This window comes from Plecotus auritus, assembly GCF_963455305.1.
Source record: "Plecotus auritus genome assembly, chromosome: 9".
Classification (NCBI taxonomy): domain Eukaryota; kingdom Metazoa; phylum Chordata; class Mammalia; order Chiroptera; family Vespertilionidae; genus Plecotus; species Plecotus auritus.
Genome location: NC_137783.1, coordinates 97574742 through 97602447, shown reverse-complemented (window position 1 = coordinate 97602447; position 27706 = coordinate 97574742). Strand labels below are relative to the sequence as shown.

Sequence of the window (27706 nt, the reverse complement as noted above, 5' to 3'; positions counted from 1 at the left end):
TACTGGGGATGGAGCAGCATCCTGGGCATGTGCACTGTCTGGGAATAGAACCATGATTTCCTGGTTCATAAGTCTATGCTCAACCACTGAGCCATACCAGTAGGACAACCTCATTTGTTATACAAGGAAACTGAGGTATTAGGTAACTTTTCTAAGGACAAACAGACTGAAAACACATCAAATTGTAAAGTTTCGCTAGTATCTGGGCAGAACACTTTTCAAACACTCTGGTACTGTATTAACATAAAGAATCTTGGGGGGTATAACAGAAGAAACCATTCTTTGAAACATTAACTTTCTTATCTCCTAGGCTCAGTCCCAACTTAACTTCAATCACCTGACAACACAACAAGGTACAACACAACCAAGGTCTTTTCTTGTGCACTTGTATTTAATACCTGTGTTAAAGTCAAAACCCAATAACATGGAAACTAAACTAAATCTCCTTGAGACTACTCAGTGAGAGACTGGTTTTTCCTGCAAAGATCTATATTGGGTTCAATGGCGGCTCAATGTTATCGGCTGGACAACTTACTAATTATTTGAGTTCCTATTCAACTATTAATTTTTATTAAAAAAAACCCTACTGGTTTGGTTCTATCTACTGTCCCATGTATTTGTTTTGCATTTACAGAAGGCAGCACAATATAATAAAAAAAAGACAATTTTAGAGTCTTAGATTCAATTTTTTGCTCTTTATTTGTCAGTTACATGTCCTTGGCTGGGAAACCCAGTCAACCTCATTGAAGCCTTAGTTTGCTTATCTGTAAAATAACAGCTATAAATATATCTGAGGATCAAGAGAGAGCACGTGAATGAAAGAGCAAGAGGAAACCTTGAACCATTGATAATTATAACAAATTAATACTGTTATTTTATAATCTATAGATTTTAGAGAAGGTTATACCAGTTCTCCAAAGAAATCTGTGAGCCAGTTCATCTTCATTCTAGAGTGAAGCAATTCAGAACTGAGACATTCATGTCCTTCTTAAGTCTAATTGTTGCTGTAAGTCAAGGTGGGACCTGCCCTTGGTTATATTAACTGTGGCCCCATCTGTAGATGTTCCTGTCCTGAGTCTGAAATACTTCCCTTCCCTGCATAGTCTCCAGGATTGGTTCATTTTTTTTTTTTTTAAATCACAGAGGAAAGCCACGGAGTTAAAAAATGAAATGATTCACAAAGACAGAGAGATCTGTGTACAATTTCTCATTTTAAAACAATTTCTAAAATATTATCAAGTTTAAAAAGAAGTAAAAACAAGAAACTGCCTGAATCCTCAGTTCACTTTACCATTGTGAATGTGCATTGATTTTATTATAACCTGGAATTGGATCCCTTTGATTCCTGGGATCACCAACTCAGCACAGGCTCAGAGTTGCATTCGGGGTAGTGGGGGTCAGGGGGGACGCCAGAGGGGTTGGGACACCTGTCACTGGACACCTAGTCTTTTTAGTAAACATAAAATACAGTACATTCCTTTATTCATGAAACAAATTTTTATTGAGCACCAACTATAAGCTGGAGCTATTCTAGGCAGAGTTTTGAGCCAATATTTGTTAAGCATCTAGTGTATTTAATAATCTATAAAACTGTCTAATGGCAGCACAGAAGTCAGTCCCATGTGTGTACACATGGTAGGCTTAGCTTATTTGAGTTGTACAGCCTGAGGTTTGAGACTGCTTGGTCACTTACTAGCTGTGTAATCTTGAGCAAGTTATTTAACCTCACTAAGCATTTTTTCCTTTATTTTTTTTTTTTAATAAAAAGGACCCTAGCAGTTTAATAAGATTGATGGTAGCATACAATGAACTAGTGCTGGGAAAGTGGGGGTAAGAATAGAGCCTAGCAAGCAAGTAACAGCTTATTAATGTTAATTATGATAAGGACGGTGGTAATGAGACCACTTATATCATTCCCAATTACTGAATTAAGCTGTAGTAATCTTCATTATTTGGCTGCATAGAATCCATGTCCCCTTTCTGGTTTTGATGAGCTCATTGCACCTAGATTCTAGGGAAGATGAAGTAGCCTTGTCCTGCGTTCTCCATGCCTTGGTTGCCAGGTAATGGGAATGCAACCCTTTGGAAGCACCTTCCCAGGAATCTGGAGAAAGTGACTTAAAGCAAAAGGATGGCCCGTGTTTACCAATATTTACAAGGCAGCGAGTGGTAGGCCTTGTATGCAGTTCTATTCCGGCCAAACTGCTGAAAGCTGAGCTTCTTGTTTCATGGCCTAGAGATCTGGCCCAAGTTTCAGACTTGGTCTCCCAGCTACCAATAGGTCCTGGCAGGCCTCAATATTCTTCCAAATAACAGTACTTATTTATATTTATGATTTATTTTACTTAAGAGAGCCAAGATAAAATTGGTTTCCAGTGCTTACAACCAAAACCCCTAACATGAGTCAAATTGATTTTTGGAAAAGAAACCTATTATCAGCTAGACAGCTACTTACTAATTATTTAAATTTCAATTCAACTGTTAATTTTTATAATAATTATTGATTTGGCTCTATCCAGTATTCCATGGGTTATATGGGTACCTTCAATACAACAAAGGGAAATTAGTTAATTTCATATTAAAGTAGAACCATGGACCAAAAGATTTCCTGAGCTGAATTATTCGATGAAACGATGCAGACATCCAATTCAATTCGCCCTGCTGCTTTCTCGTGCATGGGATAGCAGATGCCTTGCACCCTGGATGCTGATTTCACAAGGGAGAGCTCTCACCAATTACCTGTGACTATTTGAACCAGCTAATTCAGTTTAGAAAAAGAATCACCATAAAAAATTTTTTTCTCTCTCATCACTGATTGAGACTTAATTAAATATTACCTTAGAGCATAAAAGGAAACCCTGCCCATGCCTGCTTTTTCACCTCCTCCAAAGAAATGGAGAAATATGAGAGGAAGGAAAAATGGCAACAGAGAAACTGACACTTTCAGGCCTCAAGGAAACTCCTACTAAAGAAAATTTGCCATGTGCTTCTGAGGGTGAGTTGAAACACCAATTTTATTTTCCGAACCTTCTGCATGATATCCAATAACAGCTAGTTATCCAGAATTTAAAATATATCCCCACTTGAAGCAATTTACAGTATATCAAATGCAGTGTTCTAGAACCACACAACACCCTTAAATACTGTTTTAATATTTTTCTAGAATTTCCCAGATGCAACAAATGCCAATTCAAGCAGGATATGGGAAACATATTAACCTGGAACATTCAAGGAAGCAAGAGTTTGCACATACTTTACCAATGCACTAACCTCTTGTGTTTTTCTCTACTGTGACCTGGAGAGATTTATTTGAGCTACATTTTCAGACAATGTAGTTTTTGGATGAATTTTTTTCTTAGAATCACATTCTTTTATTTGTTCTGAAGTGTTGAGATTCTTAGCTCTGTGAAATTGCTAGAGAAAAATATTGTACAGAAGAAAATACTAATAATAATATAATTTATTGACTTTTACTAAATGCAGGGACTATGTGCTCTGGACTTAATTGTGTCCCCTCAAAATTATGTTAAAGCCTGAAGTACAAATGTGATGATATTTGGGATGGGGGTCTTTGGGGGATGGGGCTTTTGGGGGTATTTGGGATGGGACCTATGAGATCATGAGGGTGAGGCCCTCATGATGGGTTAGGGTCCTTAAAAGAAGAGATACCAACAAGCTTGTTCTCTTACTCTCTGCCATGTGAGGAGGCAGCTGTCTGCGAGCTAGGAAGGGGTTCTCCACGGAACCCAACCATACTGGCACTCCAGAACAGTCTAGCCTCCAGAGCAGTGAGAAAATACATTTCTGTTACTTAAACATCCCAGTCTATAGTATTTTGTTACGGTAGCCTGAGTTGACTAAGAGACTGCATTAAGTGCTTCATTGGTACTAGTCCACGTTCTTTTCATAAGATCTCTATCAGGTAAGCATTTAAGATCACTCCAAATTTACATCTGAGTTTAAGTAAATTGTTCAGTGCCACAGAGCTATTAAGTGGCAGATACAGGATATAAATCTGGCCGGTCAAATGGCACAGCTTGCACTTAAACACTATACTATCATGTCTCCGGTGTGTATAACTTTTTATTTATTTAAAACCACCACTCATAAGCCAATATAATCAGATTTGTGACATTTACTAATATATGAGTTTTTCTCATATTTCTTTATGGTACTTTATTTGGTCTAATGGTCCCTGCTCTTTCTGAAGTTACTGTCTCAAGGACGGACACTTTTCATTAGCCTCGCTTTGAGTTCTTCATGCTTCCATCTAGGCTTCTAGTAGTGTACTTATTGGTAGTAATTTTTCACGGGGGTGGGGGCGGTCTTCATTACCTTGCATATTGTTAAAGTACCAGTCCCACTTCTAAACATCTCTTTGCATTTCTACCTGCATAATTTAATACTTGAAATATTTAAAGTGAAACTCATCTTCTCTACTCAATTTATTCCCCCTTTCCGTTTTCTCTATTTTTCTATTAACAAAGTTTTCCTCAATAACCTGTAATTGAAACCTTGAAGTCACCCATGACTCCTCCCATCCCCTCCACCTCAGGAGTCACCAAGTTTATGCCACTCTTCCAAGTTTATCCAACAAGAGCTGATGTGACACCCTAAAATTCTAGGGGCTTCATAAAATAAAATACTAGTCTCTCCTTCAGCCAGTAAACTCTGAAGGATATTGTCAGATTAACCTTTTTAAATGTGATTTTTGATATCATTTTCTTTCTCAAAAATCTTCAACAATTACTTAATATGGAGAAGAAAATTTCTCAATTCATGACCTAGCATGCACAATCCTTAAGAAATCTTTGCCCACTTTCATTCCAGCCATATTTGTTATTATATATGACACTTTTACTCTGGTTGAGCAAATTTACTCTCTATCATCTGAATAGGCCCTGTATTTTTTCAATTCTATTCTTCAGTTTCTCTAGTCTTCTAAGTTTGGAATACTCTGCCGCAAACTCTCCCTCTCACAGCCCAACCAAACTGCAGGACTCAACTGAAATGCTAACTATATCATTAAGACGTAATCTCCCCAGACACCAGTATTATCTATCTTCTCTAATACCTAGATCTCTTAAGGCTTATTTCATCTATTATTCTAACTAACATGTGTAACCGCATATTAAAGGTTTCCCCAGATAAATTATAAGATACCCGAAGAAAGAGGTAACCATTAGGGTAACTTTGCATCCTCTTTTCCAACTCTTAAACTAGTTCAGGATCTTGCTTAATGGATATTCAAATAAAATGATAATAGGTAAAGGAGATAAATAGAAATTTAATAAATGCCCTGAATTCGTAGCAACAGTTTATTTTTTAAAAAGAAATAATGTGCCACTTAGGTCATATTTAATATCTACTCTGATTTTCATGAAGCCTTGGGCTAATCAGTAAAATATTTTAAAAGCAACAGCTCACATATTCTGGACATATTCCAAAAATTGGTTGAGTGGGTTATTAAGAATCACCATGGTAACAGATGGATCCTCTAATTCTTGTAGTAGTGTTTACATAGCATAACAAATGTCTGGTAGCTGCGGCCCACCAGCAGCAGTAGGAAGGTATATCAAGTCAGGGTAACTAACATTCCTTCTATGAGATCCTTCAAATTGCTAGTATTCTAATACAATAAAAGTTTATTTCTTGCTCACATCATAGAATGATATAGACTGTAAAGTTGTCCTATCTTCCAAGTGACTCAGGGAACCATGCTCTTTCTATCACATGACTTGTGAATTGGAATGCTGTCATTATTGTCCATAAACAAATAGGAGCCCTCTCCATAACGGACTGTACGCCAGCCCTCCCATCCCATTTGCTCAGGCCATTCTCTCTCCTTGGCCCCTCCTCTCCACTTATCCACAAAGCATCCAAACTCTCCCTTCCAATTATCCTTGGATACCCTGACCTGCACTGATTTCTCCTATCCATAGACTTGCATGACTCTTTCTGGTTGAGTCACACATTCCAGCAATACTTTAAACCTCAGAGACCTTAAGGCAGAGTGAGCAGTGCATGGACTGTGGAGTCCAATGGAGTTCAAGTACTTGCAGTGCAACTTGTCCTGGAAAACTAGTGTCCTACTGCTCTAAAAAGTCCCAATACTACTATCCAATAGAATTGGGGAATAAAAGACAAAACTGTACTTGAATTTCTCTTCCACAATGCCTGACATGTAGAAGCGCTCAATACACGGAGATAATTAAAAATACCCACTGCTTTCACTGCTATTGCCTGGATCCAAGCCATCACCTCTCATCTTATTACTGTAATAGCCTTCTAATTATTTCCCTGCTTTCTTTCTTTCTTTTTCTTTTCTTTTCTTTTTTGGCCCACACTTACTATTTATTCTTAACATGACAGCCAAGTGATCTTTTAAAAAAGCCAGTTCAACTCCTGCCTTTGCCCAAATCCTCTAATGGATTCGTGTCTCACTTAAGTGAAATCCAAGGCCAATGCAATGCCAATGAGAATCTATACTATCTCACCCTCTGCGACCTCTTTGCCAACATCTCCTAGTAGTTTCCTCCAACTTCCTTTGCTCCAGCCACACTGGCCTTCCAACTGTTTCCTCAAATATGACAGCTCAGGCTCCTCTCTGGATTTTGTACCTGTGATTTCCTGCTCCCTGAATCATCTTCCCCAGTACCCCTGGGTACCCTCACTTCCTCCTGGGGTTTATACAAGGTCCTTTTCTCAGTAAGGTCATGCCTGACCACCCTATTTAAAATGCATCCTCCCTAACATTCTAAATCCTGCTTCCCTGCTTTAGCTTTTTTTTTTTTTTTTTTTTTTTTTTTTTTTTTTTTTTTTAGCATTTATCACCATCTAATATGATGCATAATTTATCTATTTTGTCTTAATCTATCTCCCCCTAGCAACAATGTAAGTTCCACGAAGGCAGGCATTTTTGTCTGTTTTATTTACTTCTATAGCTCGGACACCAAATTAAAAGAAAATTATGAGTGACACATAGTGGGCATTCAGTGAATATTTACTGAAGAGATAAATAACTTATCTAGGTTTTTAAATATATGTATATTTTTATTGATTGCAGACAGAGGAAGCGAGAGGGAGAGGGAGATAGAAACATCATTGATGAGAGAGAATCAGTGATTGGCTGCTTCCTGCATGCCCCCTACTGAGGACTGAGCCCACAACCTGGGCATGTGCCCTGACTGGGAACTTAACCGTGACCTCCTGGTTCATAGTTCAAAGCTGAAACACTTTATTCTTTTATGTTGATACCCTGAAGTCAAGTAAAGGATCATGCTCTTCCTCTAGATTCCACCTAGCATTAGCCAAGGGTGTAAGGATTTAACAATAATTCAGTCAAGCTATTTCACATCTTCGACAGACGGCTCTCTTCACACCTCAATTCCACATGACAGCTGTGGGGACCAGTAGCTTCTTTATATAGTAGCCATCTGGCCTTAGTGTCAGTTCTCTATAATTTTTAGAGGTTATGACACTGACAATTACTGAAATGTTAAAACACCAGGCCAACCATGAGGACTGTGGCAACAAAGATCCCACACAGTTGCCATGGTGATTTGCGTAAACCCATATACAGCATGTGATGCTCAGCCATAAAATTACAATCATAATTACCTGTATATATTGGCTCAGGGAATGGCACGTGTTATAAGGTGGGCATACTACACTTAAATACCCACATTCATAAGACTAAGGTCAAGAGAAGCAGAGGGAACATACACTTTTTAAATGTTATATTCTAACTAGAAGCTTGGTGCATGAAAGGCCTGGCCTGAACCCTCTCACAATCACGGACCCCACCCCAGCTGGGGAAGGACTGCTGGAGGGCTCCAGGCATGTCCGGCCCATCTCGCCCAGTCCCAATCGGGGCTATTGGGGCCATTTTGCCCAGTTCTTATCAGGCCGATGAGGCCGGCTGGCCAGCAGGGAGTGACCACAGGAGGTTGGCTGGCTGGAGAGGGACTGCGGGAGGGCTCCAGGGCATGACTGGCCCTTCTCACCCAGTCCCAATTGGCTGGACCCCAACAGCAAGCTAACCTATCGATTGGAGCATATGCACCCTGGTGGTCAGTGAGTGTCATAGCGACTGGTCAAATGGTCGAAAGGTTGGACACTTAGCATATTAGGATTTATATATATAAACTAGAGGCCCGGTGCACAAAATTTGTGCTCGGGGTGGGGGGGTCCTCTCAGCCTAGCCTGCACCCTCTCCAATCCAGGATCCCTTGGGTGATGTCCGAGGATCGGGCCTAAACCGGCAGTCGGACATCCCTCTCACAATCTGCGACCGCTGCCTCCTAACTGCTCACCTGCCTGCCTGCCTGATCACCCCTAACTGGCCTGGTCACCCCCAACTGTCCCCTCTGCTGGCCTGGTCACCACACGCAGCCTATTGTTCAGTCGTTTGGTCGTCCCTCACTAACACCCCTGCCAGCCTTGTCACCCCATGCAGCCTGCTGTTCGGTCATCTGTCCGGTTGTTTCAGTCATGATGGCCCCTGGATTTCTATATATTAGATTAATATACCATTGATAATCATCCCTATCCCAGAGATTATTGAAAAAATATTTACTAATACAAAATGGTGCATCTATTTTTTCACAGTAACAAAAGCAAATTATTTTCTAAAGCACAATCTATCGTGATAACATTGTTAAGTACAACATTTTAATACATTTCTAGAAATTTTTTTAGAATCGTCACATAGACCATCTTTTTGGACATCTTCCTATTGACTCTAAAATATAGGTGTTCTCTACATTCTATAACTGAAGAAGGCAAGACCAGGTAACAGAGTGAGTGAGTGGTGGAGCTGAACTCCACATGACTGCCCTCTGAAGCTCTCCTGCCCACTACCCAGCACAGCCTACTGAGCCATCTGGGAGGCTAGGAGGTCATGCTGCACTGTGTATCTCAGAGGGATGAGTTTAAGGATTAAAAGAGAAAAAAAATCCTTCTATAAAATAAATTTCTACTTGGTTATGAGTATCAAAATCACAAGAGATATAGAGACAAAGAATTTCATTATTTGGTAATTTGCTGGGATTCCCTGAAGCCTGAGAATAAGCCTGGCAAATATATATATATTGTACTTAAACACTTCTTAAAAGCTTTAGTAAATATAATTGAAATATGATAAACTTCACATACTGAAAATGAGCAACTTAAATGTTTACATATACATATTGTTGTGAAACCATTACAATAATCAAGATAAAGAATGTATTCGTTCCATCACCTCCACATGTTTTCTCATGGACCTTTTTAATCCCTTCCATCCCCAGGCAACCACTGATCTGCTTTCTGTCATTGTAGATTACTTTGCATTTTCTAAAGATTTATAGAAATTGAATTATGCAGTGTGTACTCTTTCTTTTACTGATTTCTTTCACTCAACAAATTATTTTGAGATTTGCTACATTGGTAGGTGTATCAATAGTTCATTACTTTCTTTTGATGAGTAGTAGTCCATTGGACCTATAGCAAATTTTCTAATGCCATTTGTTAAAAAGCATATAGTTTCTCCACTGGATTGTTTGTGCACCTTTGTGAAAACCAGTTTTCCATGTACATGTGGGTCTGTTTCTGAATTCCTGTCTTGTTTTATTGATCTATTTGTTTATCTTTATGCTGATACTGTGCTGTTTTGATTACTCTATTTTTAGACTGATTCTTGAAAATCATATAGTGCTCATCCACATGGATACTTATGATACTCAAAGTAACTCTTTTTCAATGTTATTATGAGTATCCTAAGTCATTTGCATTTCCATAAAAATTTTAAAAATCCATTTGTCAATTTCTATTTTAAAAGAATGCTAGAATTTTGATAGTCATTCTTTCAATCTATAATTCAACTTTGGGAGAATTGACATGCTTACATTATTGAGTATTCTGATATATGCACATATTGTATCTCTTCATTTATTTAAATATTCTTCAATTTTATGAGCAATGTTTTATAGTTTTAAGCATAAAGATTTGCAGATTTACTATCTATTGCCAGATTTACCACTGATTATTTCATATTTTCAATATTATTTTAAATGGTAGTATTTTTATTTAATTTTCTAATTGTTTACTGCTATTATATAGAAACTAGTGACCTGGTGCACAAAATTCATGCATGGGGGTGTGTGTTCCTTGGCCCAGCCTGCACCCTCTCCAATCTGGGACCCCTCGAGGGATGTCCAACTGCCCATTTAGGCCAGATCCCAGTAGGATTGGGCCTAAACGGGCAGTCGGACATCCCTCTCACAATCCAGGCCTGCTGGCTCCCAACTGCTCACCTGCCTGCCTTCTTGATTGCCCCTAACCGCTTCTCCCTGCCAGCCTGATCACCCCCTAACCACTCCTTGCCAGCCTGATTGATGCCTAACTGCTCCTCTGTCAGCCTCTTTGCCCCTAACTGCCCTCCCCTGCAGACCTGGGTCCCCCATAACTGCTCTTCCCTGCAGGCCTGGTCGTCCCCAACTTCCCTCCTCTGCCGGCCTCGTCACCCCTATCTGCCCTCCCCTGCTGGCTTGATCGCCCCCAACTGCCCTTCCTTGCAGGCTTGGTCCCTCTCAACTGCCCACCCCTGCTGGCCATCTTGTGGCAGCCATCTTGTGTTCACATGGACATCTTGTGTGTTGGAGTGATGGTCAAGTTGCATATTACACTTTTATTAGATAGGATAGAGGCCTGGTGCACGGGTGGGGGCCGGCTGGTTTGCCATCAAGGGTGTCCCAGATCAGGGTGGGGGTTCCCTTGGGGCCTGGGGCATGGGGTGGCCTGGGCTAGGGTCCTGTGGTGGTTTGCAGGCTGGCCACACCCCCCGGCAACCCAAGCGGAGGCCCTGGTATCTGGGATTTATTTATCTTCTACAATTGAAACGTTGTAGCCTTAAGCGAAAGCCTAGGCCGGCCAGGGTGTGCAGAAAGCTTGGCTTCCTCCATCGCCGGGGGTAACTCAAGCCTCCTGCTCTCTCCAGCTCTGTGGCTGCTGCCATTTCTGTTGGGATTTATTTATCTTCTATAATTGAAACTTCGTAGCCTTAAGCGAAGGCCTAGGCTGGCCAGGGTGTGTGGAAAGCTTGGCTTCCTCCATTACTGGGGAAACCCAATCCTCCTGCTCACTCCATGGCCACAGCCATCTTGGTTGGGTTAATTTGCATACTCACTCCTGATTGGCTTGTGGGCGTAGCAGAGTGGTGGTTAATTTGCATATTACTCTTTTATTAGATAGGATACCTTTTTTTTTGTTAATCCTCACTGGAGGATATGTTTTCCATTGATTTTAGAGAGAGTGGACGGGAGGGGGGTGAGGAAAAGAGGGGAAAGAGAGAGAAACATTGATGTGATAGAGCCACATCAATTGGTTGCTTTCCCAAAGTGCCCTAACTGGGGCAGGGAACCTGCTACCTAGGAACCTGCCCTTGTCCAGAATCTAACTCATGACCCTTTGTATCATGGGCCAATGCTCTAACCACTTATCCACACCAGCCAGTGCTAGAAATACAGTTTTATATATTAATCTGGTATTCTACAAATTTAATAAACTCACTAGAACTTTTTGTAGGTATCATTAAATTTTCTAAATAGACAATCATGCAATTTGTTAATAAAGACAATTTTATCATGTCAAATCTCAGTGCCTTTTATTTCTTTAGTTGATGTAGTATATTTTACTGACTAAAACCTCTGGTAGTAAGAAGAAACTTCCTTCCTTGATCATAGGGAGACATCTTATTAGGTTGAGGATATTTAGTCTATTTCTAATTTGCTGAGAATTTTTATGATAAATTAATATTAGGTTTTGACATATTTAATGACATCATGAGTTTTTAATACCATAAATTACACTGATCAATTATTGAATATTAAATCAACCTTAGATTTGGGATAAGTGCTACTTAATCCTGATATTATTACTTTTTAAATATTGTTGGATATGATTTTCTAAAATTGTGTTTAGAATGTTACACCAATGTCTATGAGGTATATTGGTCTGCAGTTTTCTTTTTCATGATATCTTGGTCTGGTTTTAGTATCAAGATAATGCTGGCCTCATTGATTGAGTTGGGAAGTATCCCTGCCTCTTTAGTTTTCTAGTAGAGTTTATATAGAGTGTTTATCAGTTCTCCCTTTATTTTTGGTAGCAATTCACCAGTGAAAAGTGAAACCCTCTGCTCTGGAGTTTTCTTTGTGGGAAAGTGTTTACAAATTTAATTTCTTTAACAGATAGAGGACTATTCAAGTTGTCCATTCATTAGTAAACTTTGGTAGTTTGCACATTTCAAGGAATTTCTCCATTTCATTTATTGACTAATTTATTTGATAAAGTTGTTTTAAAAAACATTTTCTTAATTTCCTTTTTCACATCTGTAGATACTGTACTGATGTGAACTGATTTAGACTCATTCCTGATATTGGTAATTTGTATTTTCTCTCTTTTCCAGATCAATCTGTTTTTGTTTATTTGTTTTTGTTAATCCTGACCAAACGATATTTTCTCATTGATTTTTAGAGAGAGTGGAAAGGAGGGTAAGAGACACAGAGAGAAACACTGATGTTAGAAAGACACCTTGATTGGTTGCTTCCTGCACATGCCCAACTGGGGCAGGGGATCGAGCCTGCAACTGAGGCACATGCCCTTGACCAGAATGGAACCCATTACCCTTCAGTCTGCAGGCCAATGCTCTATCCATGGAACCCAACTGATCAATCTGTTTTTCAATTTTCTTGATTTTTTAAAAGAACCAGGGTTTAGTTTCATTGATTTTCTCTATTGTGTTCCTGTTATATATATCATCGATTTTTATTCTGATCTATTATTTTTTTTTCCTTTTACTTACTTCAGGTTTAATTTTCTCCTATTTTCCAAACTCCTGAAGGTCTTTCAACATTGATTTGAGATTTTTTTTTCCTTCCTGATACAGCCAATTAATGCTATAAAATTCCCCTTAAGTGTTGTTTTAACTGTCTGAACTGTAAATTTTTCCAGTCTGACTGCTGGGGACAGACACTGTTCCTTGTCCCTAATGGGCTCCAGGAGCACTGTTCACTCTAATTCTTCAGGATGGTTCTTTTCCAGGTTTCAATTGCAAATAGATATTAATACTTATGAATACTCTAGAGCAATGATTTTCAACCTTCTTCATCTCATAGCATATATAAACTAATTACTAAAATTCTGTGGCACACCAAAATTATGTTTTTTGCCAATTTGACAAAATTAGTTATAATTTTCAAAAAATAATGATATGAATTACATACCCTTTTTGCTTTTTTTTAAAAAAAAAATCAGGTGCCTATACTTGTATATAAGGATTTCTGGCATCAAGAATTAACAAATCAAATGCAACCTTATTATGCTACATGACCAATAAGATCCAAATATATTATACACCCTATATATTTATGGTTCAAGACAGGCCATTCACACCTCAATGGGCTATTGTTGTGTTGGCTGTTGTCATTTTTTATTTGACAACCTAAGGGAAAAGAGGTCAGTGCCCCTGACTAAACAGTCAGGTATTGAAGGTTTAAAAATTCTTGTGGCACACAAGTTGAAAATCACTGCCCTGGAGGGAATCTCTGCAGATCTCCAGAGTCCTCTTTTCATGCAACTCTCATCTCTTTGTCCTGGGCTCTGAAAACTCTAACTTTCTTGGTCTCTCTGAACTCACAATACCATCTTCTTAACTCAGAGGGCTCACCTCATTTATTGTCTCTTAAGAATAACTGTTGCTCTAGCCGGTTTGGTTCAGTGGATAGAGCGTTAGCCTGTGGACTGAAAGGTCCCGGGTTCAATTCTGGTTAAGGGCACATGCCCAGGTTGTGGGCTCAATCCCCAGTTGGGGGGCATGTAAGAGGCAGCTGATCAATGATCCTCTCTCATCATTGATGTTTCTATCTTTCTCTCCCTCTCCCTTCCTTTCTGAAATCAATAAAAATATATTAAAAAAAGAATAACTGTCATTCACTGCTTGATGTCTGAAGACTTGAAAACTATGTTTTATATATGTTGTCCTGTTTTGTTGTTATTTCAAGCAGGAGAGTAAATCCAGCCTCTACTACTTCATCTATGTTGGAGGGAGGTATTTTCCTATCTGATTTTTTTTTTTAAAAAAATGTTTTTACTGATTTTAGAGAGGAGGAAAAGGGAGAGAGAAACATTGATGCAAGAACAGAACATTGATTGGATGCCTCCTGCAAGCCCCTGGCAGGGATTGAGTCCCAAACAAGGCATGTGCCCTGAGGGGAATCGAATCAGTGACCTCTTGGTGCACAGGTTGGTGCTCAAACACTGAGCCACACTGGCCAGGCTCCCATACAATCTTTAATTGTATTCCTACTCATCATCATACTGAAGCCTCACTATAGTTTTGAGAGTTGGGTATTATTTTTAATAATCACCCCTACCTCACAAACAGGAAAATGGAGACTCTGAGAGGCTTAGTGGTGGCTATAGGCTGAGTTGTTAATATAGATCTTCTGAGTCAAAAGCCAATGCTTTTTACAGTGCACCTGTATGCCTCAAGTGGCTGATTCAGCAAGCTTGTCAGGTCTCCCTTTAGTTTCTTTTAAATATCCTAATACTAGTGCCCTGGTGCACGGATTCATGCACATTGAAAGGAAATTAATTAATTGAAAGGTGGCCAGTGGGGTGGGAATGGATGAGATGGGCCGGACATGCCCTGGAGCCAACCTCCTGTGGTTCCTCCCTGACCAGCCGCACCTAGGGCACACTGCACCTCAAAGGGCATCTTTGGAGTGAGTGGGGTCCCTCCAGCAGGTGGGGTCCCTCAGATTGACCTGTGGGGATTGGGCCAAAACTGGCTCTCCAACATCCCCTGTGGGGTCCTGGATTGCGAGAGGGTGGTTCTCAGATGATGCACCCTAGAATCGGGCTCCCTCCTCTCTGGTTCTGGGGTGAATCATGCGAGCACTGCCACTGCCAAATCACCACAGCTCAGCAGCTCCTGCATTGAGCATCTTCCTCCTGGTGGTCATTGCGCATCATAGCTACCAGTTGGATGGTCGGATGGTCGCTGAGCCTTTTATATACAGTAGATCCTCGGGTTATGTCAGAGATCCATTCCTACAGCATGAAGTAACACAATTTTTTGTTGTAAGCTGTATATGTGCTCCAAGTTACTCACATGGAGCACATATACAGCAGTAACTAAGTGAAACAGTAAAAAAAAATTAAAAGAAAGATAACAATTCCTGACCTTTACTTGTGGTAAATAAATAATAAAAACCATAAAGCACATATGTACATACGTCCAAATGACGGAACTTTTTTTATATATAAATAAATGGGAAATGGCAACGTACGTCGAGTCTGATGTAACATGAGGACTATCTGTATGTAGATATTCTGGGCTTCAATTCTAGTGTCTTAAGAGTTTGGGAACCTTTGCAGGTTCTAAAGTAAGGTCTTGCTTCTGTGGATCTCATTGAGTACTTTCTGTTGGTGAATATTCATCATGAAAAATTACATACACTACCATTTACTTGGATGAATAATTACTTCCATTTCTTAAACTCTGGAATTAAAAGAAGAAATGTGACAGATTATGTTTCTTAAAAATTTGATATGTTTGTGTGTGTGTGTGTGTGTGTGTGTGTGGAGGGGGTTGATCTGCGTCTATGTTCCATTTCCTTAAAGCACACTCTGAGATGGAGAAAAAATTTTCCCCCCGGCAATGAAAAGTACCAAAATGTAAAAAAATCCAAGAATTGTATTAAGCCCAAACTGTCACATCAAATTCTAATTTAACTTAATTCTTTGGCTGATTTTACCACATGCACTAGGATAATGGGATCAATTATTTTCTTTAGTATATGGTTATTAATATTGTTCTAGTGTAGCCTTTCCTGAAGTATGGTGTTAGTCAGTGTTACATAAGAAGAATGAGTTCATAGTAAAAGAGAAAAAAATTCTGGGCTAAAGAAGAGTATTTAAAATTTTTTATAGCAGGATTTGTCTTTTTTCAACATGTTGATATACATTATGGATTTCTAAAGAATGGATACAAAATGTGATAATCTCAATATAGGTAGTCATGGAGTCTTTTTTTCACACTGAATTAATTTTATTTCCAAATGCAACTTCAGAAATGTTAATATTGTATGAGGATGAGGAACCTCTAATCTAGAGATTAGCTGTGGCACTTATTCTATTTTAATTTGTGATACTTTTCTTACCCAGATAATTATTTCCTCTCAGTGCACTATTTCAGCTTTTTTGGTCATGTTTTCAGACTTAGAGATGGTGAAGTGTTTTGAATAATGGCTAAGCCACTAATATGCATTTCAAATGCAAACAAGATGAAAGAAAAAAAATTCTGATGCATAAGAAAGTATCTTTTAACTAACCCACCTCCAGTCCTCATGAGACCATTCATGAGAGAAAGTGTGGACACCTTTAGCTGGAAACTTGCTGTAACAGAAAGGGAAGAGAAACACCTCCAAGTATAGATGCCCATGTGAGTGGTTACTTGTTGGCATAAAAATAAAGGAAGTGGAGGATCTGAGTTCAATATCTGGATTGGTATGTGGAAAAAAGACAAAAGGCACGGAGGGAAATGTTAGGCAATCCGAGTTCCTCTGAGAGCACAGAAACTGGAGTTATTAGAAAGCATGAACATGTAAGCTCAGTGGAATTGACAAATATTTTGAGGTAGGCCTTCCACTGAGAAAGACTTACATTGTGCAAAAGGGCAGGGCGAAGGGGCCAGATCATTCTAAAATGCAAGAGCACAGTCTATGAAGTGGCTGTGGCACAGATTTCACGAGTTTAAGGAATAGAAGATGTAAATGCAAATTCCAGATTTCAAAAGTTTTGACTGGAGCCAAAGAGTTGAGATTTCTTTATGCAGACATTGGAGAACCAAGGAAGACCTTTAAGAACGAAGGTAACATGATGAGATTCACTCTTTAGACCAGGGGTGGGGAACGTCTGGCCCATGGGCCATATAAGGCCCGTGAAATCTTTTGGTCTGGCCCTACTATAGTTAGACTTAAATTATAAATTAAGTAATAATAAATGAAAAGTATTAAGAATATAATTTAATTTTTCTAATTGTTCATTTAAATTACCTGGTAATAAAAGCTAAAGAGAATTTAATTAATACTGTTTTCTAATAACTATATGACAGTCTATAGCAGGCTAATAGCAGGCTATAGACACACAGGAAAAATGCCATTGGAAGGTATTTAGCAGGCTAATTTTTTTTTTAAAATATATTTTATTGATTTTTTACAGAGAGGAAGAGAGAGGGATAGAAAGTTAGAAACATCGATGAGAGAGAGACATCGATCAGCTGCCTCCTGCACGCCCCCTACTGGGGATGTGCCCGCAACCCAGGTACATGCCCTTGACCGGAATCGAACCTGGGACCCTTTAGTCCACAGGCCGACGCTCTATCTACTGAGCCAAACCAGTTAGGGCTAGCAGGCTAATTTTTAAGTTGAAAATTTTGTATGGCCCGTGAATGATGTTACAAATATCCAAATAGCCATTGGGAGAAAAAAGGTTCCCCACCCCTGCTTTAGATGAACACCTTGGGGACAATTTTCAGCATAAAATGGAGGAGAAAGAAGCTGATATCAAAAGGAAAATTCAATAGGGAGATTACTCTGATACTGGACGGGAGAGATAATGAAGAACCAAATGTCAGCAGTAGTATAAATCCTTGAAATCAGGCTGCAAGAAAGAGGGAACAGATGTGGACGTTTTTCCAACAGGGGAATTCACAGCATTTGGTGACCAGTTTAATGAAAGGATAAGAGAAGGGGAATATATGAGGATCACTTACTCCTACATCTCAGGAGACAGGGTGGATGAGTGACTCTTTTACTTAAACTGGAGATTCAAGAAGGAGGAAAGCAAAGTTGGAGGCTGTGGTTACAGAAGTCATAATAAGATTAGTTTTAAATACAACAGTTTAAGGTGCCTTCAGGATATCCAGGTGAGGATGTTTGTGTGCTAATGTCATAAATGACACCTCTGGAAGTAGTGGAAGTGACAGGAGAATTTATAGAAAGGAGAAAGCAACTAAATGTCAATGGGTGACAGAGTATAACTGTAAAAGAAATGGGTCCTTAAATTGGTTCAAAAATAGACTATAATGCAGTTATTAGAAAACAGTATTAATTAAATACTCTGTAGCTTTTATTACTAGGTAATTTAAATAAACAATTAGAAAAATTAAATTATACTCTTAATGCTTTTCACTTATTATTATTAATTTAATTTACAATTTAAGTCTAATATAATTGTGCAATTTAAGTAAGATGTACTGAAACCAGGCTCACTGTTAATAATATGTAAACCTGGAGTTTAACAATATAGCATAGTTGAAACATATAAGGGCTATAGTAATATTTTGATTTAAGTTTTTAAATGCTTAAAAAAACAAAAATAACAAAAGTATAAACATTTTAGACATTATAAATGGTAGGCTTTATTTATACATCAAGATTGGGATTGCAGGGGAGTAACACTTAAGAATAAAGAGTGGCCTGGCCCTGGTGGCTCAGTGATTGAGCATTGACCTATGAACCAGGAGGTCACAGATCCATTCCTGGTCAGGTCATGTGCCCGGATTGCAGGCTCAATCCCCAATAGGGGGTGTGCAGGAGGGAGCCCATCAATGATTCTCTCTCATCATTGATGTTTGTCTCTCTCTCTTCCCTTATTCTCTGAAATCATAGAAATATATATTTTTTTAAAAAAGAATAAAGAGTAAAGGAGGAACTTCTGGTGTTAAACAAGATGGAAAAGAAAGCAAATGAAAATGTTTTCATTACATTACTTTAATAGGCCAAAGTAATAAAAAAAAAATTTAAAGGCAGTGACAATGTATGGAAGCAACAAAGAAAATGAACTAGCAGAGAGTAGACCTACAGAAGTGGGCAGGTGGCACCAGCTACTTTATTATCTGAGGTATCTGAGGTTCTGGACCCAGGTGATGATCCAGCTTGGTCTAAATAAAGAGACGTATTTCCTAGGGCTGCCTAACAAAGTACCACAAACTACCTGGCTTAAAACAACAAATTTAGCCCCACTAGCATGGCTCAGTGGTTGAGCGTTGACCTATGAATCAGGAGGTCCTGGTTCAATTCCCGGTCAGGGCACATGCCTGGGTTGCAGGCTTGATCCCCTGTGTGGGGCGAGCAGGAGGCAGCCAATCAATTATTCACTCTCATCATTGAGGTTCCTCTCTCTCTCCCTCTCTGAAATAAATAAAAATATATTAAAATAAATAAATAAACAAATTTATTCTCTCACAGTCTGGATTTTAGAGGTTCAAAATGAAGGTGCCAGCAGGGCCACCCTTTCTCAGAGACTGTGGGTAGAACCCTTCCCTGCCTCTTTCTAGCTTCTGGTGGTAGCTGTAAGTCTTTGGCAGCCCTTGTCTTTCTGCAGCATCATTCCAGTTTCTGCCTGTGCTTTCCTATGGCATTTTCCCTGTGTATCTCTGTTTCTCTTTTTACAAAGACATCAGGCACATTGGATTAAGAGTTCATCTTATTCCAGTATGTCCTCTTGCCTAATTACATCTGCACTGATGCTATTTCTAAATAGTCACCTTCTGAGGTTCCGGGAAAGGACATGAATTGTTGCTAAGATGTGTGTGTGTGTGGGGGGGATGCATAATTCCACCTGGCATAGGACACTGCTGGAAAAAGAGAAACCAGAAAAAGTTTTGGAATTTGAAATGATCTGGTATGTCAAACTCCAGGAACCCTAAGTGCATGACAACCATTTCCCCTCCTGATCCAATTGCTGATTCTGCAGGTGGCATGAGAAGCTCAAGATTCTGAAGAGAAAGACTGAAGTGTCCCATTGTTTTGTATTATTTGGGAAAAAAGCTCCACTTGAAGAATGGAAACTGCTCAAACTTCAGTTAGCTTTCCCCCCATGAAATATGCCAAACTTAGAAACATTATGGCACAGGAGACTGTAGAGCAAAGCTCAAAAATAGTAAAAATTTGTGAGTCAGTCATCCAGGGCAGGGAATATAATAGCTAGACTCTCAATTAAAATTCTGTGCTAATTGTTCCTTAAAGACATTTTAGCAAGCGGTTGATTGCTGCTATTTTATGCTACAACCTACACCATCTCAATTTCTCTGAATCTGGAAAAGGCAAGCTATCACTGAGGGAAAAATAACGTAAAATTTAATCTTTATGGTGATTTTCGACTCATTGTCTAGCATAAAAGAAAATATACTGTACACGTGTCAGGAAACATAGAATGGGACCAATGACTAAGAGAAATCAGTCAACAGAAATAGACTGACCAAAGATCCAGAAGGACCGTAAAATAACTGTGATCAGTATGTTTAAGGAAACAGAGTAAAGGATTGAAAAAATAGGTGAGGAGAACTTTAACATAAAACTGGAAACTATTAACAAGAATTAAATTGGCATTCTGGGATCATTAAACACCGTATCAGAAATGAAGTATCTCTTATTTTGGTTAATACCAGACTGGACATAGGAGAAGACATGATTAGTGAAATCAAAAAGAGAATAACAGAAAAGAATGAAACTGAGCACACAGAGTAAAGATATGAAGGGACAGATAAAAAGTCACATGTGTGACACAGTCAAATAGTCTCACATTGGTATAACTGGGTACCAGAAGGAGCAGACAGAAATGTGGCAGAATGAGTGTTTTAGGAAATAATTTCTGGGGGTTTTCAAAACTGATAAGAATCTTTAATCTACAAATTTAGAAACATTTGGTAACCCTAAGAAATAAATATTCAAGGGAATTCATTCCTAGTCTCCTCATAGTTAACTAAAAGTTAAAAAACACACACACACACACAATCTTAAAAGCTAAGAAAAAAGACATATTACTACCAGGGAAATATTAAGAGTCATAGCTAACTTCTCAATGAAATCATGGAATCCAGGAAAATAAATATAGAATGCTGTTTTTAAAGAAAAAAAAAAAAACGCTGAAAAAAATAAAACTAAAGGAAACCTGCCTTCTTTTTTATTATTTTTTTAGATTACAATATTTATTTATTTTTTTTATCTTACCTTTTGCAACAGCATGGATGGACCTGGAGATTATTATGCTAAGTTAAATAAGTCAGTCAGAGAAAGACAAATACCATATGATCTCACTTATATGTGGAATCTAATGAACAAAATAAACAGATATACAAAGTAGAAACAGAGGCATGGATCCACAGAACAGACTGACAGCTGTCAGAGCAGAGGAAGAGAGGGGAACTGGATAAAAGAAGGTGAAGGGATTAGCCAAAGAATATAAATGCATAACCCATAGACACTGACTGCAGTGTGGTGTTGGTCAGAGGGAAGTGGGGGTGGAGCTGGGCAGAGGTGGGCAAAAGGGGGAAAAAATGGGAACATCTATTGTAGTGTCAACAATTAAAAAGAAAAGAAAACCTACCAATATAGAATGCTATACTCAGAAAGTAGATCCTTCAAAACTAAATGTGCAATAAAGATACTCTCAGGAAAAAGAACACTGATGAAATTTGTTGCCAGCACTTTATAAAAACCTAGAGGCCCAGTGCATGAATTCATATACAGGTGGGGTCTGGCTGGCCCAGCCCAAATCAGGGAGGATTGGGGTCGGGCCGTCAGGAGGAGGAGATGGTGGGAGGTTGGCCAGCCGCCCTGCCCCAATTGGGGCCCGATCAGGGCTGGGCCAGCTGTGGGGAGGGGCTGAGGGTGATTGTCCAGTGGGCCCTGCCCCTGATTGGGGTGGGAGGGCCAATTGGGGGTCAGCGGCTGGGGGAGGGGGCATGGGTGGTTTGCTGGCTGGCCCTGCCCCTGACCCGAGTGGGGGGCCAAATGGGGTGGTGGGGGCCCATCGGGGGCAGGACTGGTCTGGGAGAAGGGCCTCAGGTGAGTGGCTGCCCGGCTTTGCCCCTGATTGGGGGGGTGGGAGGGCTGATCTAGGGTGGGGTGGGTGGGGGAGGGGCTGCAGGAGGTTGGCTGGCTGGCCCTGCCCCCTATTGGGGTAGAGGGGCGATCAGGGGTGGGGCCAGCCAGGGGAAGGGGCTGTGGGGGGGGTGGCCACTGCCCCACTCTCGATCGGGGTGAGAGAGGCCAATCAGGGGAGGGCCAGCTGTGGGGAGGGGCTGTGGAAGGTTGGCTGGCTGGCCCCACCCATAATCAGGCTGGTTTGCTGGCCACAGTGGGCATCATAGCAACCGGTCATTCCGGTCATTCCAGTATTCCAGTCCATGGCTTTTTATATATATAGATACTAAAGGGAATTCTTAATAATGAAGGGCCCTGGACACTGTTGACTATTTCTAGCAAATATCCTAACAAAGCTCTGTAGTACTATATATAAAACGTAAAAGTAAATTATATAACAATAACAAAAGAAGTGTGAGGGGGTAAACTAACTGAGATATATGTAAGATTGTTGAATGAAAACATGAACCAACATAAAGTAGTTTGTATTAATTAAGGATTCATTTAGTGATTTCTATTGAAAACTCCAAATGAATTATACAAAGAGATGAAACAAAATTGTCGAGACGGGTGGTAGAATGAAACAATAAATCTGCTTACTGTTGCAGGTCTTGTTGTATTTGCTGTTCTCCTGTGCAAACCCTTCCAGCCGGCACTGAAAACGATGCTGCCAAAACTCTTGAAACCAAGGGTTTCGGAGGTTTGTTTCTGGCCGTAGCTGCAGATAATAATCATCAAACCACTTGACATCGGGAGATTGGAGCTTGATTGTGATTCCACCAACAGCTTCTCGCTGATATCCATCAGTAACATCATACCTGTCAGCCCAGCCATCACTGTGGGGAAACAGACAACCCCTGGCTTAGAACCAATATCTCCTGAGCAAATGATTCCATTGGCTTTCCTTTTGAAAAGCTGTCGTTAAATGGCTATTTCAGGCCACATCATGGTCCTGCACTACACCTACATGATTTTGAGATAGAGGTCTGTTGTAATTAAAAATGCAAAGCACAATGGAAACCTTGGGTCTAAAAGTGCTGAAAGGCACAAACCCACTTACCTTGAGCTGTAGAGAATAACTTAATGGTTTGGCAGAATTTCACTGGTTGCAAAATAAAATGTATGCCTGAAGCTGTGTACTATCACCATTCACACTATTTACTGAACATTTTATAGCTAAGTCAAGTTCACTTTAAATACATTTTTTTCTTAATAGTAATTATCATAATGATTGCAAAATAAGAATAAAATATTTCTAAAACATGCTTATTATTAACTTAACCATCCTATGACATGATTCTCTCTCTCTTCTTCCTTCCTTCCTTCTTTCTTTCCTTCCTTCCTTCCTTCCTTCCTTCCTTCCTTCCTTCCTTCCTTCCTTCCTTCCTCCCTCCCTCCCTTCCTTCCTTCCTTCCTCCTTTTTTTTACATTTTCCAAGTGAATATAGACAAGTTAAAAAAAAAAAAAGCTTTCTGCCCTAGCCAGTTTGGCTCTGTGGATCGAGCATCAGCCTGCTGAATAAAGGGTCCCAGGTTCAATCCCTGTCAAGGACATGTACCTTGGCTGCAGGCTGGATCCCTGGCCTGGTTGGGTATGGGAGGCAACCAATCTACATGTCTCTTTCTCATCTCTTTCTCACTGATGTTTCCCTCTCTCTGTCTCTCACCTTCCCTTCCACTCTCTCTAAAAGTCAATGGAAAAATATCCCTGGGTGAGGATTAACAAAATTAAAAAAATATAATGATTTGTCAGCACCTCAAAGTGAGTCCTTGTATTTCATAGTTCGTATAGTCTTTCCTACCCCATCCTGTTTCTCAATACATTTAAAATATGCATAGGAAATTATGTTTTACATTAGAATGATTGAAAGAAGATACTAACAATGTGCCATTGATGGTGTCAAGGAACATACACTGCAATGTTGCTGTTATTCTGTGCACTGATCACTCAAAGTCTAGGAATCCTATCTAATAAAAGAGTAATATGCAAATTAACCATCACTCCGCTACACCCACAAGCCACGAACACCAGCTAATCAGGAGCGAGTATGCAAATTAACCCCAACCAAAATGGCTGCGGCCATGGAGTGAGCAGGAGGCTTGGGTTTCTCTGGCAATGGAGGAAGCCAAGCTTTCCACATACCCTGGCGGGCCCAGGCCTCCACTCAAAGCTACAAAGTTTCATTTATTGAAGATAAATAAATCCCAACAAAAATGGCAGCAGCCACGCGGCGAGCAGGTGGCTTGGCTCCGCTCCAGGCTACAAAGTTTTAATTATAGAAGATAAATAAAACCCAGATACCAGGGCCTCCACTTGGGTGGCCAGGGGGCTTGGCTGGCCTGCAAACCACCACAGGACCCTCGCCCAGGCTGTCCCACGCCCCAAGGGAACCCCCACCCTGATCTGGGACACCCTTCAGGGGAAACCAGCCAGCCCCCACCCGTGCACCAGGCCTCTATCCTATCTAATCCCATCTAATAAAAGAGCAATATGCAAATTAACATCACTCTGCTACACCCACAAGCCATGCCCACCAGCCAATCAGGAGCAAATATGCAAATAAACCCAACCAAGATGGCTACGGCCACAGAGAGCAGGAGGAAGGCTTGGGTTTCCCTGGCAATGGAGGAAGCCAAGCTTTCCTCCTGCCCTTGCCGGCCTAGGCCTCCACTCAAGGCTACAAAGTTTCAATGATAGAAGATACATAAATTTAAACAGAAATGGCAGCAGCCACGGAGCTGGAAAGAGCAGGAGGCTAGGGTTGCCCCCAGCGATGGAGGAAGCCAAGCTTTCAGCACACCCTGGCCGGCCCAGGCCTCTACTTAAGGCTACAAAGTTTCAATTATAGAAGATACATAAATCCCAATAGAAATGGCTGCTGCCACGGAGCAAACAGAAGGCTTGGCTCTGCTCCAGGCTACAAAGTTTCAATTATAGAAGATAAATAAACCCCAGATACCAGGGCCTCCGCTTGGGTCGCCAGGGGGCGTGGCCGGCCTGCAAACCATCACAGGCCTCTTGCCCAGGCCACCCCACGCCCCAAGGGAACCCCCACCCTGATCCGGGACACCCTTCAGGGCAAACCAGCTGGCCCCCACCTGTGCACCAGGCCTCTATCCTATCTAATAAAATAGTAATATGCAGATTGACCATCACTCCAACACACAAGATGGCTGCCCCCATGTGGTCAAAGATCCTGCCCCCAGGTGGACACAAGATGGCCACCACAAGATGGCCAGCAAGGGAGGGCAGTTGTGGGCAATCAGGCCAGCAGGGGAGGGCAGTTGGGAGGGATCAGGCATGCAAGGGAGGGCAGTTGGGGGGGATCAAGCCTGCAGGGGAGTGCAGTTAGGGGTGACCATGCCGGCAGAGGAGGGAAGTTGGGGTCGACCAGGCCTTCAGGGAAAGTCAGTTGGGAGGGACCCAGGCCTGCAGGGGAGAGCAGTTAGGGGTGACCAGGCCTGCAGGGAAGGGCAGTTAGGTGCAAAGAGGCTGGCAGGGGAGCAGTTAGGCATCAATCAGACTGGCAGGGGAGTGGTTAGGGGGTGATCAGGCTGGCAGGCAAAAGTGGTTAGGGGCAATCAGGAAGGCAGGCAGGCGAGCAGTTGGGGGCCAGCAGTCCTGGATTGAGAGAGGGATGTCCGACTGCCCATTTAGGCCCAATCCCACCAGGATCGGGCTTGAACGGGCAGTCGGACATCCCTCAAGGGGTCCCAGGTTGGATAGGGTGCCGGCTGGGCTGAGGGACACCCCCCGCCCCCGTGCAGGAATTTCATGCACCGGGCCTCTAGTAAAAGAATAATACGTAAATTGACCATCACTCCAACAAACAAGATGGCTGCCCCTATGTTGTCAAAGATCCTGCCCCCATGTGGACACAAGATGGCCACAACAAGATGGCCAGCTGGGGAGGGCAGTTGGGAGGGACCAGGCCTACAAAGGAGGGCAGTTGTGGGCAATCAGGCCAGCAGAGGAGGGCAGTTGGGAGGGACCAGGCCTGCAAGGGAGGGCAGTTGTGGGCTATCAGGCCAGCAGGGGAGGGCAGTTGGGATGGACCAGGCCTGCAAGGGAGGGCAGTTGGGGGCAATCAAGCCTGCAGGGGAGGGTAGTTAGGGGTGCAAATTTTGTGCACCAGGCCTCTAGTTTTAAAATAAAAGAGTTAAAATCAGAGATTTCATGGTATAATGATCTGAGTATAACAGCTTAAGTAAAAGTATTCTTAGCTGATAAGAAAAATACATAAGACACAACACTGGAAATAAAAGACATTGAAATGATGTTAGTATCAAATTTGTTCACACCTTGGGATATTAGGGGGAAAAAAGACACTGACTTTTCCTGTCCTCTCTCCTACTGGAATTTGTCTGACTTGTGTTATGCATCTGCTGGGACCCAGTGGTGCTGGCCTTCCTTTGAAGAGGTATAAGTGTTCTTTCAAGAAAGATAAAGAAAGTCAAGGGGAAATTCAACAATGAAAAAAAAAAATAACAACACCAAAGATGGAAGAGAAGGGATACAGAAAGGGTTGAGTGGAAGAACAGAATGAAGCCTTCTGAATGTATGGTTGGCCTGTGAAGGTAAGCTGGGTTGGGGGTATAGGCACTGGGGAAAGGGTGAAGGAAAAGACTTACATTAAGCAATCATTGTTTACTTAATTGATATCCAGCTATTTCTATTTATCAGAATGTCAATAGATTTTTATCATCCTCCAAATTGCTCTTTTGTCCTTCCTACTTTATTTTTGCAGGCAGAGAGCATGCTCCAATATTTTGCATATAAAATCAGTGCCCCGGACGTGTTATGTAAGTAATTAATTAACATAAGTGCAAAAAGCATTTAGTTTTTTTTTTTCAGTATACTCTTTTATATCAACTCTGACTTAAAAATTGATTGTGAGAGTTGTTCCAAAGGTCATAGATTACTCATTAAGATATCATAGGGGCTCAAGAAAACTTGAGAGATATTTCCTAAGGCCTCACTGGGTGGTAGAGGATAAAAAATAAACAAACAAAATAAGCTATTCCTTCCTCTAAGTCCTCCTTGACAAGAAGGTATTTCATTATAAATTATCTATGGTGAAATTTCAAAAACTTTTGTGGCAGATCAGAAAAAAAAAAGCAATATGTTTCATTCCCATGTTGAATTTCATTACTTCTCACATTATCTTCCCTCAAGATTCTCATTTTCAGCTGCAGAAGATTTTATTTAAAACTGACAAATTGAAATGAAGTGGGCTTGTTTGCCTCATTTTCTCCCTCTGTTTTGGAGGATTTATTATATCATTGGTATGAGAGTGTGGGTCTCTTTTGGCACTTGAGGAGATGCATGGGCGTGCTGCGAATGAGACAGGAAGCTGTGTTTGTCAAGCACCCAGTCTCCAAGGAAGAGAGAATTTAAATTGCTCCTTTTGTTAACACTAGCTTGCTCTCATGTAATGCTGTGACTATGAATATTACATAAGAAATATAAGATTACAATGGGTCCAATTTACCCTTCACAATTCATTCATTGAATTTAATGGGGATTGTAAAAATCTGTTTTGATAAACTTTTTTGGAGGTTATATTCCATGAAAAGTGTTACAACCAGAGTGTGTTAATTTACTCATCTCTCATCATGATTTTTAGGTTTTTTAAATTTATTTTTTTATTATTTATTTATTTATTTGATAATCCTCACTTGAGGATATGTTTCCCATTGATTTTTAGACTGGGAAGAAGGGAGGCGGTAGGGGTT

The 27706-nt window shown here is 40.6% G+C and overlaps 1 protein-coding gene across 5 annotated transcripts in view; it reads right to left on the bottom strand.

Annotated features, from left to right (window-relative positions):
* Positions 1-27706, bottom strand: part of GRM5 (glutamate metabotropic receptor 5) — a 485303-nt gene that overhangs the window by 104147 nt on the left and 353450 nt on the right. For all 5 annotated transcript variants that reach the window (XM_080640487.1, XM_080640490.1, XM_080640489.1 and 2 more), the window contains exon 4: positions 22572-22807. In XM_080640487.1, the coding sequence (XP_080496613.1) occupies positions 22572-22807 (236 nt within the window). The remainder of the gene's footprint in view (positions 1-22571; positions 22808-27706) is intronic.